At 42.8% G+C, this 15,628-nt stretch overlaps 1 protein-coding gene across 5 annotated transcripts; it reads left to right on the forward strand.

Moving 5' to 3' along the window:
- Nucleotides 1-5,768: 5,768 nt before the first annotated feature.
- On the forward strand, nucleotides 5,769-15,289 carry LOC147905034 (pentatricopeptide repeat-containing protein DOT4, chloroplastic-like). Of its 5 annotated transcripts, none has more exons than XM_087396564.1 (4): nucleotides 5,769-8,340; nucleotides 13,870-14,019; nucleotides 14,226-14,275; nucleotides 14,445-15,289. In XM_087396564.1, exon 1 carries the CDS (start codon nucleotides 5,860-5,862, stop codon nucleotides 8,254-8,256), a length of 2,397 nt encoding a protein of 798 aa, XP_087252690.1. In that variant the 5' UTR covers nucleotides 5,769-5,859; the 3' UTR covers nucleotides 8,257-8,340; nucleotides 13,870-14,019; nucleotides 14,226-14,275; nucleotides 14,445-15,289. The 5 variants fall into 5 exon arrangements, with proteins under 5 accessions (XP_087252690.1, XP_087252666.1, XP_087252684.1 ...); XM_087396540.1 differs by having other exon boundaries at nucleotides 5,769-5,914; nucleotides 6,020-8,340; nucleotides 14,226-15,289; XM_087396549.1 differs by having other exon boundaries at nucleotides 6,052-6,122; nucleotides 6,301-8,340; nucleotides 14,226-15,289.
- The last annotated feature ends 339 nt before the right edge of the window (nucleotides 15,290-15,628 follow it).

A 15,628-nucleotide genomic window follows, 5' to 3' on the forward strand; every position in this document is an offset into this window, starting at 1 on the left:
TCAATGGGCATATGCAAATCATTAGGCATAAAGCAATCATTTTCATTGAAAGCAACATCTTTGCTTATGATAATTTTCCATGTTTCAGGATTGTAAAGCCTATAGCCCTTGCTTTCAGTACTATAACCCACAAATATGCATTTGATTCCCTGATCATCAAGCTTGAATCTGTGTTGATCTGGTACTAATGCGTATGCCACTGATCCAAAAATTCTGAAGTGGCTAACCTTTGGCTTATATCCATAGAATGCCTCGAACGAAGTCCGATTCACCAATGCTTTAGTTGGACATCTATTTTGGATGTATGTGGCTATAACTACAGCCTCACCCCAAAATACTTTAGACATCTTTTTATAGCTCAACATGCATCTAGTCATCTCCATGAGAGTCCTATTCTTTCTTTCAGCAACATTATTTTGAGCTGGTGTGTAAGGGCATGTCTTCTGATGATGAATCCCATGATGAGCCAAATAATTCTTATAAGCATGAGACATGTACTCCCCTCCTCTATCTGTCCTGAGTGTTTTGATCTTTGAAAGGCAAATGGTGCAACTTTCCCATAATACACCCTTCACAAAAAGAACTAGATGGTTGCTGCAATTTTGGCATCCCTTTAACCATTTGATTATTCTGCAAGTATGCCAATGCTCTATGATGTGCATGACCAAATCTAGCATGCCATAAATCACATGAAGATGCATTAGATGCAGCCAAGGCATGCTGCACATGGGGCTTAGCATCCAACTTATAAAGACCGTTATCATAAGTGCCAGTGGCAACCATTGCATATCCCTTTCTAGGATCTTTAATTCGGCATTGATCATCCTGAAACTCCACAAGCATGTGCTGATCATGAGCTATGGATGGAACTGAAATGAGATTCTTCCGCAACTTTGGAACATACCAAACATCACGAATATACTTGACTTTGCCATTATCAAGCTTAATGGGAATATGTCCCACTCCTATGATCTCTTGAGGAGCATCATTGGCACAAGTAACTTGCCGCCCATACATAGGTTTGATGCTCTCAAACCACTCCTTATGAGGAGTCATATGCTGTGAAGCACCACTATCCAAATACCAATTCTCATTCACCTTAAGTGAATAGGCATCATTATTATTGCTATGAGCAATAGCATGATCACAATCACAATCCCCCCTGGAAGATATCTCAGAGAGTGTGGCAGCAAATACAAAATCCTGATCATTTTGAGCAAAGTGTGCATGTGAGCCAGATGCATTGTTCTCAGTATGAGCCACAAAATTACTGTTTGAGTTGCCTTGCCTCTTCTTCTCATTTGCAATGCGTTTCTGACATTCTACAATGTAATGGCCTAGCTTCTTGCAGTAATTGCATCTGCCCTTTTTCACCTTAGCATCTTTGCTTGATCCGGCATTATTGGTACTATTATTTACCCCTTGTGGCTAGTTGTTTTTAGGCTTATGTTTTTGAAATTTTCCCCTCTCCCTAGTGGCTAGAGCTTGCTCACTGTTGCTCACTGCCATGAGAGCCACAATAAAAATTATGAGCTCTTTCTTCTTCCTGCAATAACAAACCAACCAATTCTTCAAAAGAAATAGATGCAACCCTGAGAGTGATGCTCAATGATGTAGCAAATGTACTATATGAAGGAGCAAGACTATTAAGAGTGATAGAGACCAATCTCTTCTCTTCAATCTCCTCATCAACATTTGCAAGCTGATCTCGCAAATTTGTAATTTTTGCTACATGCTCTGTGATGGTTTGATAATCAGTCATTTTTAGATCCTTAAGCTGATTGTTGAGTGCAATCACCCTAGCCATATTCCTAACATTATGCATATGGGACAACTTGTCCCAAGCATCTTTAGAAGAAGTACAAGACTCAATAGTCTTCATGATGTGCCTCTTCACTGATAAGGAAATCAAAGAAAGTGCTTGAGCATTGTGACGGTCAAACTTCTTTTGCTCCTTAGAAAGAGGATGAGATGAGCTAGCAATAGAACCTTGACTGCCAGGAGTACCAGGAGCAGTCACAGGCCTAATTTCATCTCCACTAACAATATCCCAAAGGCCTTTTCCAACCAAAATATTCCTAAGCATAAAAGACCACAAGGCATAATTTGATCCATCCAACTTATCCGCTTCAGTCAGGGTGCCAAAATTCTTAGAAAGAGACATGATTGCACTTCACAAGTAACCTGAAAATAAAATGCAAATATAGATAGCAAATCTGCCCCAAAGGTGTTGTAACAAAGCACAATTCCCTTCTAGAATCACAAGGCAAATGGGCAATAGTATTTGCTCTGTAAGTATTCTCAACTTTCAGCCCAACAAAGGCTCAATAAGCATCAACCAAAGGTATAAAATCTGAAGCAAATGTTTGCTTAAAAGGCATCCAATGATAGCATTCACTGTTAGCCAACCTTTGGCTCAGTTTGCATCCAATAACTTGCCCCCAATTCTGATTTTTGTATGCTGCAGGTAAAATATCACAAGAAAAGTGATCTCCCAGTCCAAAATAGCTTCAAGATGACTCCAGAAAGAAGTCGACTAGATTTTGGGAGCTGAAACAATCTAAAGTCAGCAACAAAACTACCAGGAATGAGGTCGCCCAGCCCAGATGGTCCTCCTAGAGAAATGCAAACTAAAAATAGGCTAGAAACTGATGAAAAACAGCAAGGAAATGCCAGAGCTGAAGTTGTCCAAGCACAAGATGCTCCAAGAAGCAGTTCGAGCTGATGTAGGGGCTGGAAACTGACAAAATCAGCAGCAAAAGTGCCCAGAATGAGGTCGCCCAACCTAGATGGAGCTCCTGAAGATAGGCGACTAGAAAAAAGTGATGTAAATCAGCAAATTGAGCTGATTTTGAGGATGTTTGGTTGTGAAAGATCCTGAAAACAGCAAGTCTGTAGTCGCCTAGGTCTAGTAGTGACCCTGGTGAAGGCGCCCAATTACAGGAGACCTCTAGAAAGCTGCTACAGGCAAAAACGAGCTGGCTGGACTGATTTCTTCGCAACAGGAGTGACTCTTCGCGAGAGAACTAAAACCTGGGAGTGGTAGAAGCACGGGAAGCAATGTGGGAGCCAAGCTCTGATACCAATTGTTGGAACTGTGGGGAGACAAGAGGTGGATAAAGAACACGAGAGTGCACAAAGCTCCACTAAATAGTTCAACAACAGAAGTAAAAGACTTGGGATATATATGAAACCCAAGTATAAAGTGAAAACCCTATACTATAATAACTTAGACCAAGTCTAGCCTACAATACCATACCATTGTATGTTCTGTCACCTATTAGCATTTCCTAATCCTTTTAATTAGGTGAGGGATGTGATGTGCTCCTTTTTGTGGGGCAATGTCTTGTTTGGTGCCTGTTTAGTGACACATGGGTATTCATGGGGGGATTGCCCCTCTAGCACATCATAGGACCCAAACCATCCCCTCCTTGTGCCCTTAAGTCTTGCGTGGACCTTTATAACTCCCTTCCCACTTGCACCCACCCTAGATTATTCCATTTGTTCTATTTTGATGTAACATCTCTCTCTCTCTCTCTCTTAATATTTAATGAATTGTAGGTTTTGATTTCAATTAACTCTATTGGAACAATTTGCATACTTATGGATACTAAGTTTATATTTATTAATGTTTACTACATTGCACCATCTATATACTAATTGATAATACGAAGGAAAAAAGATGGAACATATAATCTATTCATACTAAGTTCATATTTATTAATGTTTACTACATTGCGCGATCTATATACTTATTGATACTAAGGAAGATGCAACATATAATCTATCTGATATAATCTTGGCATAGCGAGAACATTAACATATACTATTGGCATCATGCTAAAGTAGGGCTCTATAGAACTATATTTAGACACTTGTAAGCAATTCAAAATATCTAGATTTGGTCCAATAGTTTGTTGCTAACTCTTCTCTTTAACTTGCATAGGGGAAATATAGCTAGTTGTTATTCTTATGTTTGCACTTTGGGTAGATGCAATTCTACTTAAGTTACCTTGGAAACACCCTGATAAATTAAAGCTAATAGTAGCAACAAGTTTTCTCGTCGTAAAGTGATAAGACATCATAATTGTACCATAGAGGTTCCAGCAGGTCTCTCATCTAGTATTAAAGGCTACATGTGACTTGCATTGTAATATACTTGTTGGAAAAGATGCATGAGTAAGTTTCAATTCCAATATGCATGCGTGAGTTTCAATTGCAATATGCATACTTAAATCAAAAGACCAACATTAAAGACACTTTAGACTTGAAGATATATGGTGAAGCATAGCTTCACACTTGAGCAACAACCCATTTGTGTGGCTGGACTTGGCTAGGGCAAGGAATATCGATCCGTGGGATCAGTATATGGTAGGTTGGCTCTTCGTCGACCAAAATCAGTGAAGGGGAGGTGGATCTATCTTATTAGGGCAGTGACGGATAGCATCCCATAATCATGGCCAACCAACAATGGGTGATCAGGAAAACAAACCAACAATGGCGGATCTATCTTATTAGGGCAGTGACGGATAGCATCCCAGAATCATCCCTCATAGTTGTGGCAAGTCAACTAATGGGTGATCAGGAAAACAAACCTTCGAAAAATCTCGCCCAAAGCTTGTATTGGCATCTCATAAAGGAGAGTTTCGTGATTCCATTACTCAACCGAAAATCAAGTTCTTTTCTTAAAAAATGCATTGTTCTCCTAAGGTTGTTATCCTAAGTTTGCAAGTACATAAGGATGCTAGCTCCTGATTGCTCACGAATCAGTAGTTGCTATGCATAAGGATGACAATATGAATTCATTAATTCATTGCGTATATCCCCTAAATGGCTCTCACCTATGGGGGGGTCTAAGCTGGAAGGTGGTGTTGATCGGGCTTTCTCTCACTATCTTGTTTATTCGTTAGCTTGACTACTTTTATACCTCTTAATTACATCGCTTGAGCGATTTGATCAAAGAATTGCATAACCCTAGTAAGGGCTCCTTTTTAAGGAATGAGTAGGCTATTGGGGTAGAGCAACATTGAGTTCACCCGACCATCCCCATGGTTGGAGCACTGCTTGGCATAACACCCTCTATGGACCATCCCCACTATTCAAGCATTGTTGAGTTTACCTTCTATGGACCCTCCCTTGGCTGCTCTATCGCTACACGTGTGGGAACAAGTTCCTGGACCATCCCCACACTACTACTGCTTCATGGGTAGCGACAACATGGGAATAGGGAGGCCCCAGGGTTACTTCCTATCCCAACCCAGGGTTTAAGGAAAGAGAGCCTCAGCTAAGCATTCGGCAGGTTAAAATTTCAAATTGATTGGTTGGATTACGAGACTAGCTAGTTAAAATTTGAGCCTCTTCCTGGTTGGAATTTCAACTTTGCTAGATTGATTGCCATTGAATAGCGACACTGCCCCAGCGTAAAGGTTCACGGTCGGCCGTCTTGCTGGCCCTTCACGTGGGGGAATAAATCGGGGTCGACGATTTGGGCCCAAAATTTGGTGAGTGGTCGCCGTCCTTGGGGAATAAAACAGGGTCGACAAACTGGGGCTAGAGAGTGGAACACTCATCAAATTCTCGGCACTTTCCAGCCTCCAGTCCATTCCCCACTGCGTAAAGGGCCTGGGTCGGCCAAGATGCAATAGCAACCGTTAGATAGCGCCGCATTTACAGGGAATGTGACCGACCCATTTGCACCTCCCCTCATGATCCTCCCTAAGGCCCTCCACGTGGGGGAATGGCCTGTGGTCGCCCTTTTCTGGCCAATGGCTCGCGACCGACCGGGACCGCGGCCTGGGAGGTGTGCATCAGTCACAACAAAACACATGGTGAACTCCATCATTGCTGGCAAACGCTCCCATGGTTCTGGACGCGGCCTTCTTGGCCACCCTCTCCTCCCCCAGAAGTTGCAAAGGTAAGCTTAAGGTTACGGCAAGATCTCCCCCTTCCCTGCAAGACACATCTTCAATCGAGTTTGCCGTGGATCGACTAACTCATTCAGGCATTTCCACGACTCCAGCTGCTCTTGCTCCCCTTTTACGGTCTTGTGGCAATTCCAAGACCTTACTGAATGGCAAGCTTGTACACCAACACATCATCAAACGCGGGCTTGAGCACGACAGGTTCCTTGCCAGCCTCCTTGTACAGATGTATGATAATTGTGGTGCATTAGGGGAAGCGCTGCAAGTATTTGCAAACATGCACGACCGAAATGTGTTTTCGTGGAATCACGTATTAAAAGTGTATGCGCATCTAGGAAAATGGGAAAAAATCATTGAGCTTTTTGATAGAATGCAACAGGAAGGAGTCGTGCCAAATAAAGTCACCATGCTCTGCACCCTTTCTGCATATGTCAGCCAGGCAGCTCTAACCGAAGGCAAGAGGATACATGCCCGCATTATAGCGAGCTCGCTCGAGTTGGATGTTGTTCTGGAGACCGCCCTTTTGCACATGTATAGCAAGTGTAGCAGTTTTAACGACGCCAATAAAATTTTCAACATCATGACTGAACGGAATGTGTTTTCCTGGACTGCCATGCTCGGGGCTTACGCTCAATTGAGACAAGGCAAGGAAGCCCTCCAGCTTTTTCAACAAATGCAGCAGGAAGGAGTCCTGCCAAACAAGGTCACCTTCCTCAGCGTTCTTGCTGCGTGCACAAACGAGGCGATTCTAGTAGAAGGTGAGAGGATTCACTTAGGCATCCTACATAGCGGGATCGAATTAGACGTGGTTGTAGGAACTGCCCTTGTAAGTATGTATGGCAAATGTGGCAGGCTGCAGAAGTCACAGGATATCTTTGAGAATTTGCCCGAGAGAAGTGTGGTTTCATGGAATTCCATGATTGCAGTGTATGGTGCTTATGGACTGGTCAAGCAGGCTGTCCAATTATTCGAACAAATGCAGCTGGAAGGAGTGCTGCCAGACAAGGTTACCTTCCTCAACTTACTTCCTGCATGTGCTAGCAAGGCTTCCGCAGATGAAGGCAAGCTGATCCATGCAGCGTTGTTGAACAGTGATTATGAACAAAATGCTGTCGTGAGAAATGCTCTCGTCAACATGTATGGCAATTGTGGTAGTCTTGATGACGCACGTGCAGTATTCTACAAACTTCCAGACCCAGATTTGGTTTCATGGACAACCATGATTTCCGTCTGCACTGAAAGTGGGCAAAGCAAAGAGGCCTTTCACCTCTTTGAACAGATGCATGTCATGGGAGTTGCAGCAAATAGGGTAACTTATGTCATATTACTACGTGCATGTGCCAACCAAATTGACGTAGCACAAGGGAAGCGGATGCATGTTCACATACTTCACAGCAAAGTTGAGCAGGATGTGGTTATAGAGAATGCTCTTGTCCACATGTACGGCACGTGCAGCAGCCTGGAGACAGCGGAGAGAATATTTTACCAGATGATGGAGCGGGACGTTGTTTCTTGGAACATCATGATTGTATTATACTGTGAGAATGGGAAGCATGAGGAATCTCTCCAACTCTTCGATGAGATGCAGCAACAAGGAATGGTAGCAGATGAGGTAACCTTTGTTAGTGCTCTTACTGCTTGTGCCAACCTCGCAGCTCTGGCTGAAGGGGAGCAAATACATAGGCGCATTTTGGACCGTGGATATGAATCAGACATTATAGTATCAAATTCTCTTATCAGCATGTATGGCAAGTGTGGCAACCTGGAGAAAGCTCGGAGTATTTTTGATGAACTTCATGAGCGGACAGTGGTTTCATGGTCTTCTATGATTGCTATCTATGCCCAACATGGACAGGGCGAGGAAACCCTCTGGCTTTTTGACCAAATGAAGCAGGCTGGAATAGCCCCGGAGGAGGTCACCTTCCTCAATGTTCTTGTTGCATGCAGTCATGCAGGTCTAGTCAAGGAAGGTTATCAATGCTTTCAATCCATGAAGCAAGTTCATGGCATCCCACCTGCTATGGAACATTATGTGTGTATGATTGATATGTTTGGGAGAGCAGGACAGTTAGATAATGCAGAGTACCTAATGAACAACATGCCATTTCAACCTAATGTTGTGTCATTCATGGCATTGCTTGGTGCATGCAGATATCAGGCCGATGTAGAGCGCGGCGAACGTGCTGCAAAGCGTCTTTTTGAACAGGATCATGAGAATACTGCACCGTATATAGTACTATCGACTATCTATGCTGCAGCTGGTAGGGAAGATGATGCAGCAAAGTTAATTGACACAATGCAGGAAATGGACCTTGTTGTGGGAGCATGTGATTGATGCTGCATGAAGGCTTATTGGATGTATTAGGACCACTGCACAGAGCAAGAGGAAGCGGCCTATACTCTTGATGAATGTTGGAAGGTATAGTGGAAAGTATTAAGCTGTTTCTGTGCTGCGTTCTAGATCATATTTGAATCTTGTTTGCACTCTATTCTGTATGTGTTGCCTCCAGATCATATTTGAATCTTGTTTGCACTTGTGTTGCCTTCTAGAGCATATTTAAGGTTTTTTTGCATTCCATTGTGTATGCCTTGCCGTCCATATTTTTTGCAATCCATTGTGTATGCATTGCCTTCCAAATTATATATACGGCTTGCTTGCACTGTACGTGGAGGTTATGTATTTTCAAGTGTTTGTGCTTATGATAAGCCTTGTAAGAAGTTTGTAAAAGGAGGAAGAAGAGCTCGAGCTCCTAATGTTTTGTTTCTGAGGCCCTTGGAGAGCTCTGAGCACGATTCCTAGGAACATTGCTCATAAAGAGCCTATGTGTGATGTTAATGCTGAATCTGATGTCAAGAGGTTTCTCGACTTCTAGGTTTTGATAAAAAATTTCGGGTCCGACCACCAACTAGTACAGATCCATCTCCCTTCAATCATCAAATTTGTAACATGGCCTTTGAAAGGCCCTCCTCTACATATAAGGCATGTGGGATCCTGATGTTTGCAGAACGGGCATGCATACGTGGCTCAAAAATTGTCAAGACCACCGAAAAGTGAGCCAAAGTGGAGACCCCTGAGGCAATGCAAATAGTGTTGTCTCTATCCAATACCCGATCGCCTACATATGTATGGGCATGTGACGTCTCCTATTCGACCAAGAGAATACTAGTGAGAAGGACAAAGACCATTTGTCCAAGAATCTCTCCCATTGAACTCTATCAATCCGTGCATATGGGCATGTGATGTCTCCTGTTTGACCAAGAGAATAGGAGTGGGTAGGACAAAGACCATTTGTCCAAGAGTCTCTCCCACTGAACTGAAATGGGAAGGCATCCTAGGTGGCTTTCTCTAGACTTTCCCCTTTCTTATCTGAAGGTAACTCCACCATGTTGAAGTCACCCCCAAGAATCCACAAATATGCAATGGGGGCCTAGGATAACAATTCCTTCCAAAACAAGACACATTCCTCTCTATTGTTGGACCGACCTTACATCCACCAATCAAAAGTAAAATCCACAGTGCTCTAGAGGGAAGAATAATGCAGTGTCCAAAACCTAGGGGGAGAAGAGATATTGGCATAAGATTTGTGAACGACCGCCTGGATGGGAGCCCAACCAAGGGCCCATTCAAGTGAGGCTGTGAAGCCTAGCCCTAGGAGGTAGTCTGTGGGGTTGATATCCCACAGGCCTGTCAGCTGTTTTACAGAGCAGAGGGTCTGTTACTTGGCATATTCACAGACGGGACAGTCTGTGGAAAATGGGCAGTCCACCAGCATAAGCAGGGCACACCTAGGTCCCCTCCCCTCTATTTACAGGGCAGTTGTCCCCGTTGCCAGTAGGCTCATGTGCAGCCACTGATACCTCAATAGGAGCATGCAGCACAACAAGAGTGTCCCTAGAGAAAAAGGATTAATGCTTGAAAAACAACAATTCAAATCAGCAATGCGCGAGGGTGCTGATCATGGGAAATACAGCGAGCAGGGATCAACCAAAAAAGCATGACCCCTCTCTATCAACCATGCAGCCATCCCCTATGTAACGTCACGTTGCATCCTCAGTGTGTTGGCCACAATCCGGAGAGCTCATTTCCAAATCCTCTGTGCTGTTGTGCAACCCCAAAGACAATGAGGAATCATCTCTAGACGAGAGAGGTTGCAGGGGAACATATGAATAGTTCAATGGAGCTTGTAAATCTCAAGGTAGTGCTAAGTAAGCTTTGATTCTACTAGCACAACATGGCACCAAGGTGAAAATAGTGATGAAAGACAGAAAAGATGCAAAAGAAGACGATAGGTGTGAAGATGTTCTGTTGGAGCTAGTGAAAGTATTGAGGAATCATTATCATCTAGATGACGGAATCCTCTAACCATGAGAAGCTTGTATTTTTCTTTGTTCTGATCATAGGGGTAGTACCCCACGCTCCGGTTTTCTACCGTTGATCAGCCTCAATGTATGGATTTTCTTCTCTTTTGAAATAATATTATCAGACACACCTTTTTCCGTTAAAAGAAGAAATTGAGATGGTGTAAACACTAGCATAGCTTCATCGTTGCACAGCCCTAATCACCTTCGATGTGCAGGTTCAATCAAGCTTTTCAATGTCCAGCATCATCTTTTGTGGGGCAATGCTTCCCTGCACCCATGTACCTTGTTATATGGTCTGTATGTGGCTGTGATGGCGTGGCAGAGATTTGGCTTGTGGTAGAACCCGACAGCAGCTCTAGGTTTTGTGGCTTCCCACAGTAGCTCCCCCCACCAGGGCGGGGCCTAGGCAGTGTAACAAAGGGTAAATTTACTTAGTTAGCGTTTAGAATGGTGAGCCTTTTAATGGCTTGTAAATAAAAAGTCTTTTAGCAAGGGGAGCCATAAGTTGCCACGTGGCATCATAGGCTGACCATCCCATAATTAAACTTGTAATTGATGCCAGGCACACACCTATAAAAGGGTACTATCTATGCAATTTATTTTCTTAATGCAAACTTGTGGTCACTCATTACAGCTGAAGCTTGAATAGTTTTAAGCTGAACTAGGATGTCTTCTCCTAGCCCAGGAATCTTCTTTCCTAGCCCTGTTTGTAGGCCATCTTCTCCCAGTTCTAGTGATGCCCTATAGGCCCTGGTATGTGCCTTGTAGGCATTGGTATAGGCACTTAGTTTATTGTGTGCCTTTTATGCCACATAGGACACTTAGTCCTATGTGACGCCTAGGACACTTAGTCCTAGGTCTAGGTACCAGTACTATGTACTTTGTTTTTACACACTACTCAAGATTGACATGACGGCTGTTTCTTTTGACTCTTTGTACCTTACACTCGCTCTTTCATTCAACGATCCTACAGTGGTATCAGAGCAACGGTTGACTCGTCTCCTCCCCCCCGGATTTGTACCAGTGCTCCTTCATCCGTACAGTCCATACGACTGTACGGACGATCGTACTCACAGCTTGCTTTCGTACGTGCCCGCGCTGCTGTACAGCAGACGTACTTTGATTCCGTACATCTGATCCGTACAGCTTTCGTACATAGTACCAGGATCCGTACAGCCTCCGTACGTTGTACTTGTGCTGTACATTGGATCTGCTCTGTACAGTGGTACTTGTCCCAGGATTCCCGTACAGGTTTGGCACGTGTGAAATCATTTGTAGTATATTCTCAAAAATTGGGGCTTTTGAGGGCTTTTGCTATCCTTATCTTCCTTCTACTGTTTGAAATCTTCTCAAGTCATTTCAACAGTTTGGAAAGCCTACATCTTGAGGTCTATACTTTGGGACAGGTGCACTTTTGCAGTCAATTTGTGGACAGCAAGTCCTAATTTTGCAGTTGCAAGCCTTGAGGCTATTTTTTGGGATTTGATCTGCAATTTCTTATTTGATTGCAATACATTGGGTCAGATTGGAGAACATCGAGTCACATTTGCAGGACATTGAGTCAGATTCTCATACATTGGGTTACATTTGCAAAAATCTCAGCAAAATTTGGGGCTTTTCTGCATTTGCCCTCTTTTTGGCCTATTTGCCCTCATTAAATTGGGGCTTTTGCCAGATTTGCTATTTTTGCAGTGAACATTGCCTGACACAGTCACATTTGGGTCAAATCTGCATTTGCTCTTTAATTTGGGTTGGAAATTTGCAGAATAGTTATTTGCAGATATTTGCTGTCATTTTTGGACAGCCAGCTCTTTGCAGTGATAGCTTTGAGGCTTTTGGGTTTTCAGGTCTTTTTCAGGGTATCCCATTTGCAATGGCTGGCAACAATCAAGATCTATTTGGCATTCTTTGTGAAGATGATAAGTTGGATGGCACCAACTATCCAAGGTGGTCTTATCTCACGAAACATATTCTTGTTGCAAAGCATTTGTGGAATATTGTTTCTGGGGTTGATATGAGGCCAGCCAATGCTACAGTGGTTGCCTCTACTGCTGGTCCCTCTGCAGGGGGTACTCCTCCTGATGCCTTATCTTCTAGCACTCCTGCTACTGCTCCCCCAACTCGAGAATAATCAAGATGGGATGCAAGAGATGCGAATGCACATTCTTGTATTGCTTTAACATATAAGAGAATCATTATTCCACACATCCGGTCTTGCAGGACAGCAAAGGATGCTTGGGACAAATTGGCTTCTTTTTATCAGATTCGCAATGAAGCACGTGTTGCATTTTTAAGAAGACAGTTGCAACAAGTCAGTATGAATGAAGGTGATTCTATGGATGCATATCTGACAAAGGTAAAGGATCTCATGGAACAACTTGCCAATATTGATGAGGTGGTGCCAAATTCTCAGCTTGTCAGTACCACATTTGAATGGATTGCCAGATACATATCAAGGGTTTGCTACAACCCTTCGGTTAGTGGCCATGGGTAATCCAGATCACTACTCTTTTGATCAGCTTGTCACTTTGCTTTTGCAGGAAGAGCAAAGTCGTGCTAATAGACAAGCTATTATTCTTGATCATGCATTTGCTTCACAGCAGACAGGAAGAGGCAAGGCCTCCAAGCCTATGGGCAAGCCTAAATCTACGCATAGCAGCTGCAATTCCTCCCATGCATCTAAAAATACAGCAGATAAGTCGAAGAAGAAAAGATGCAACTATTGTCGCAAGATTGGACATGACATTTCAGAATGCAGAAAGCGCATTGCTTCGGAGAAAAAGAAAGCAGGATTGACAGTTAATGCCTCACATGCAATTGAATCCCACGAGCCAGCAGATGCTTCACATGCACATGCTCTCCAGGATGATTGGGCATGGGCTGTCCACTGCTCATTTGATCCCTCCAAAGTTGATGCACTCTTTACTTCTAATGATGCTCAGTCTTGGTATTTTGATAGTGGTGCTTCCAAGAACGTCACATCTTGCATGTACTTTGATGGTTCAGCTCTGGAATTTCTGCAACCTACATGCTGTACTATATCTTTGCAGTGTCTAGGGGCTGCTCCAAGCAGCTCATACAGGGCAGGGGCTTGGGGGGGGCGGGGCGCGGGCGCTGGGGGCTGAGAGAGAGAGAGAGAGACTGTGCAGCAAAGGTAATAGGCAAATAGAGACACAAAGGGGTAATAAGGATAGGATAAATATTCATGATGCTTCTGCTGGGAATGGGTCAAGGGAAATCATTCAAGGAGTTTTGCTTAAATCGTTGGAAGCGGACATCCAACACGTGATTGTGGGTTTCCCTCCAAATTTTGTAAGCTCCTTTTAATTTATGTTTCTCACATGTGCAAATCTGACCTTTGTTTAATGCACTTGCTTTTGTCCTTGGTTAGAGTGGCATACATGCAAGAAAATCAGTATAGCTACGTTCTAAATTTTGTGCTTCCTTTCTATAGCTGCTGTACTTTTTGAGTCACACGGAATGATGACTTTTCCCTCCTCTTTACGCTTGGGACAATTATGGCAAAATTTTGATGTGTTTTGTTGAAGCTGTAGTTGATGGCTTCTTCCTATGTGTCTTCATGCAGGGCATTGGATTTTCCAAGGGATTACGATGGAGCCTGTCTGCAAATGAGACTAAGTACAGTCCTGCTGCACATTTTTTCTTATTCTTTGTCCGCTAGACTGACTGTAGCCTTGCTGGTGCTCTTGGTCTCCTGCACATACTGATTTACAAGGTGCACATTCGGAACAAAGGATCTTTTGATTTAGCATCAGATTTTGGTGATCTAGCATGAACATGCCATCCGTAAGCTTGCTTGACTAGTTCTTCCCTTTGCCCTGGGTCTGGTCACGGAGTTATGTAACGTAGGCTTTGAGTTATATCTATTCTAAATGCAAAAGCTGGTCCATGATTTGTTTTGGTATTTGTGTACTTCTTCAGGTGTATGAAGATGGGTGTACGAGAGGAAATCAAGTCTCAAAAGTTTTATGGTAATTCTCATATAAAATGCAACTATTTTTTTTCTTATATGGAATCACTGGAAGATGTCCTTCCTGAAATGCACACATTTTTTATTGTAATCAGCCTCTGCCATTCGCATAGGTTTATTCAATCTCGTATCATAATTAAGAGCTTACTCTCTTTGCAACTTCTATGCAGCCTATATTTTACCTTCATTGCTTGCAGCTACAGTAAGGCATAGCACTAATGGAAGAGCTGTTGCATAAAGCTATTTGAATGGACAGATATAAGAAAAAGTGTGATGATGTGTGAGGAAGTTTGCTGGATGTGGATTTGGAGTGGGAACAAGAATGTGGCATGTGTATGGAATACAATATGAAAATAGTATTGCCTGAGTGCAACCATGCATACATTGAATGCTTTAGGGACTGGTAAGATTACAGCTGCCTAGCATGATCGAGTTGATGCTGGTTCTAACTTTTAAGCAGATGGTTTATGATTCTTATTTTGATCAAGTTTCTAGGCATTTGTAAAACTCTCATCATTATGGAGGATTCATACATGATCGGAGTTCTACCACCAGGATGTTCTGATCATTGAACTTTGCAGTTAGGTTTCTGAGAAATTTACTGCCTCTCTTCGGGCATTTGTGGCTTCATGATTTTTTGTGAGTTTCGCTCTAACTTAGCTGGTTTTGTGCTACTGCCCGGAAGTTCAAGACAAGGGTCACTTCACTGTGTGCCTTAATGGAAGCGACTGAAAAGGGCCTAAATTGACTTGGAGTAAGTGCATTGTTTATGTTCTCTATGATCTTGAAAAGACCATAGTACTCTTGGAAGCTTAGTCCTCAAGAGTCTGGTTGTTTTCTTAAGCCTTTTCCTTACAAAATCAAGGCGAATCCATTCTCTTTCTTTTAAAGGCCACTTTGTTCCTGCCTTTATTGGCTTGCTTCTCCTAAGCTCTTTTAATAGTCTCCCAGGCTCATGTGAAGCAAAAACCTTGTCGTTGGTGTTTAAGATAGGTGTAGGAAGAGGGCACACATGGATGACTTTCAAGGGAGCTTTCTTGTGAGTGATGCCTTGTATTGTTGTATAGGTAAACTTTGAGATTTGCCAAAAATGGCCAATTACTTTTTTTGATCATGTGCATAAGATATTTGTATAACGGAATCTTGGTTACTTACAATTCTTGAGGCATTCCACGACATCTAAAAATTTGTTGAAACAAACAAGTTGATGCATTTGGAGCTTTGAAAATTTTCATAGAAGGCATGAAATGTGTTTGCTTGCTAAATTTTCTTAATGCCATTAGGCATTTTTGGGTAGCTAGGTAACAAGATTCAAGGCTATAAGACCGTATTAGATGATTCGGGAAAATCCCAA

The sequence above is a fragment of the Dipteris shenzhenensis genome, chromosome 2 (genome assembly GCF_047967505.1).
Source record: "Dipteris shenzhenensis isolate YYH24624 ecotype China chromosome 2, Dip_SZ_1.0, whole genome shotgun sequence".
Lineage (NCBI taxonomy): Eukaryota > Viridiplantae > Streptophyta > Polypodiopsida > Gleicheniales > Dipteridaceae > Dipteris > Dipteris shenzhenensis.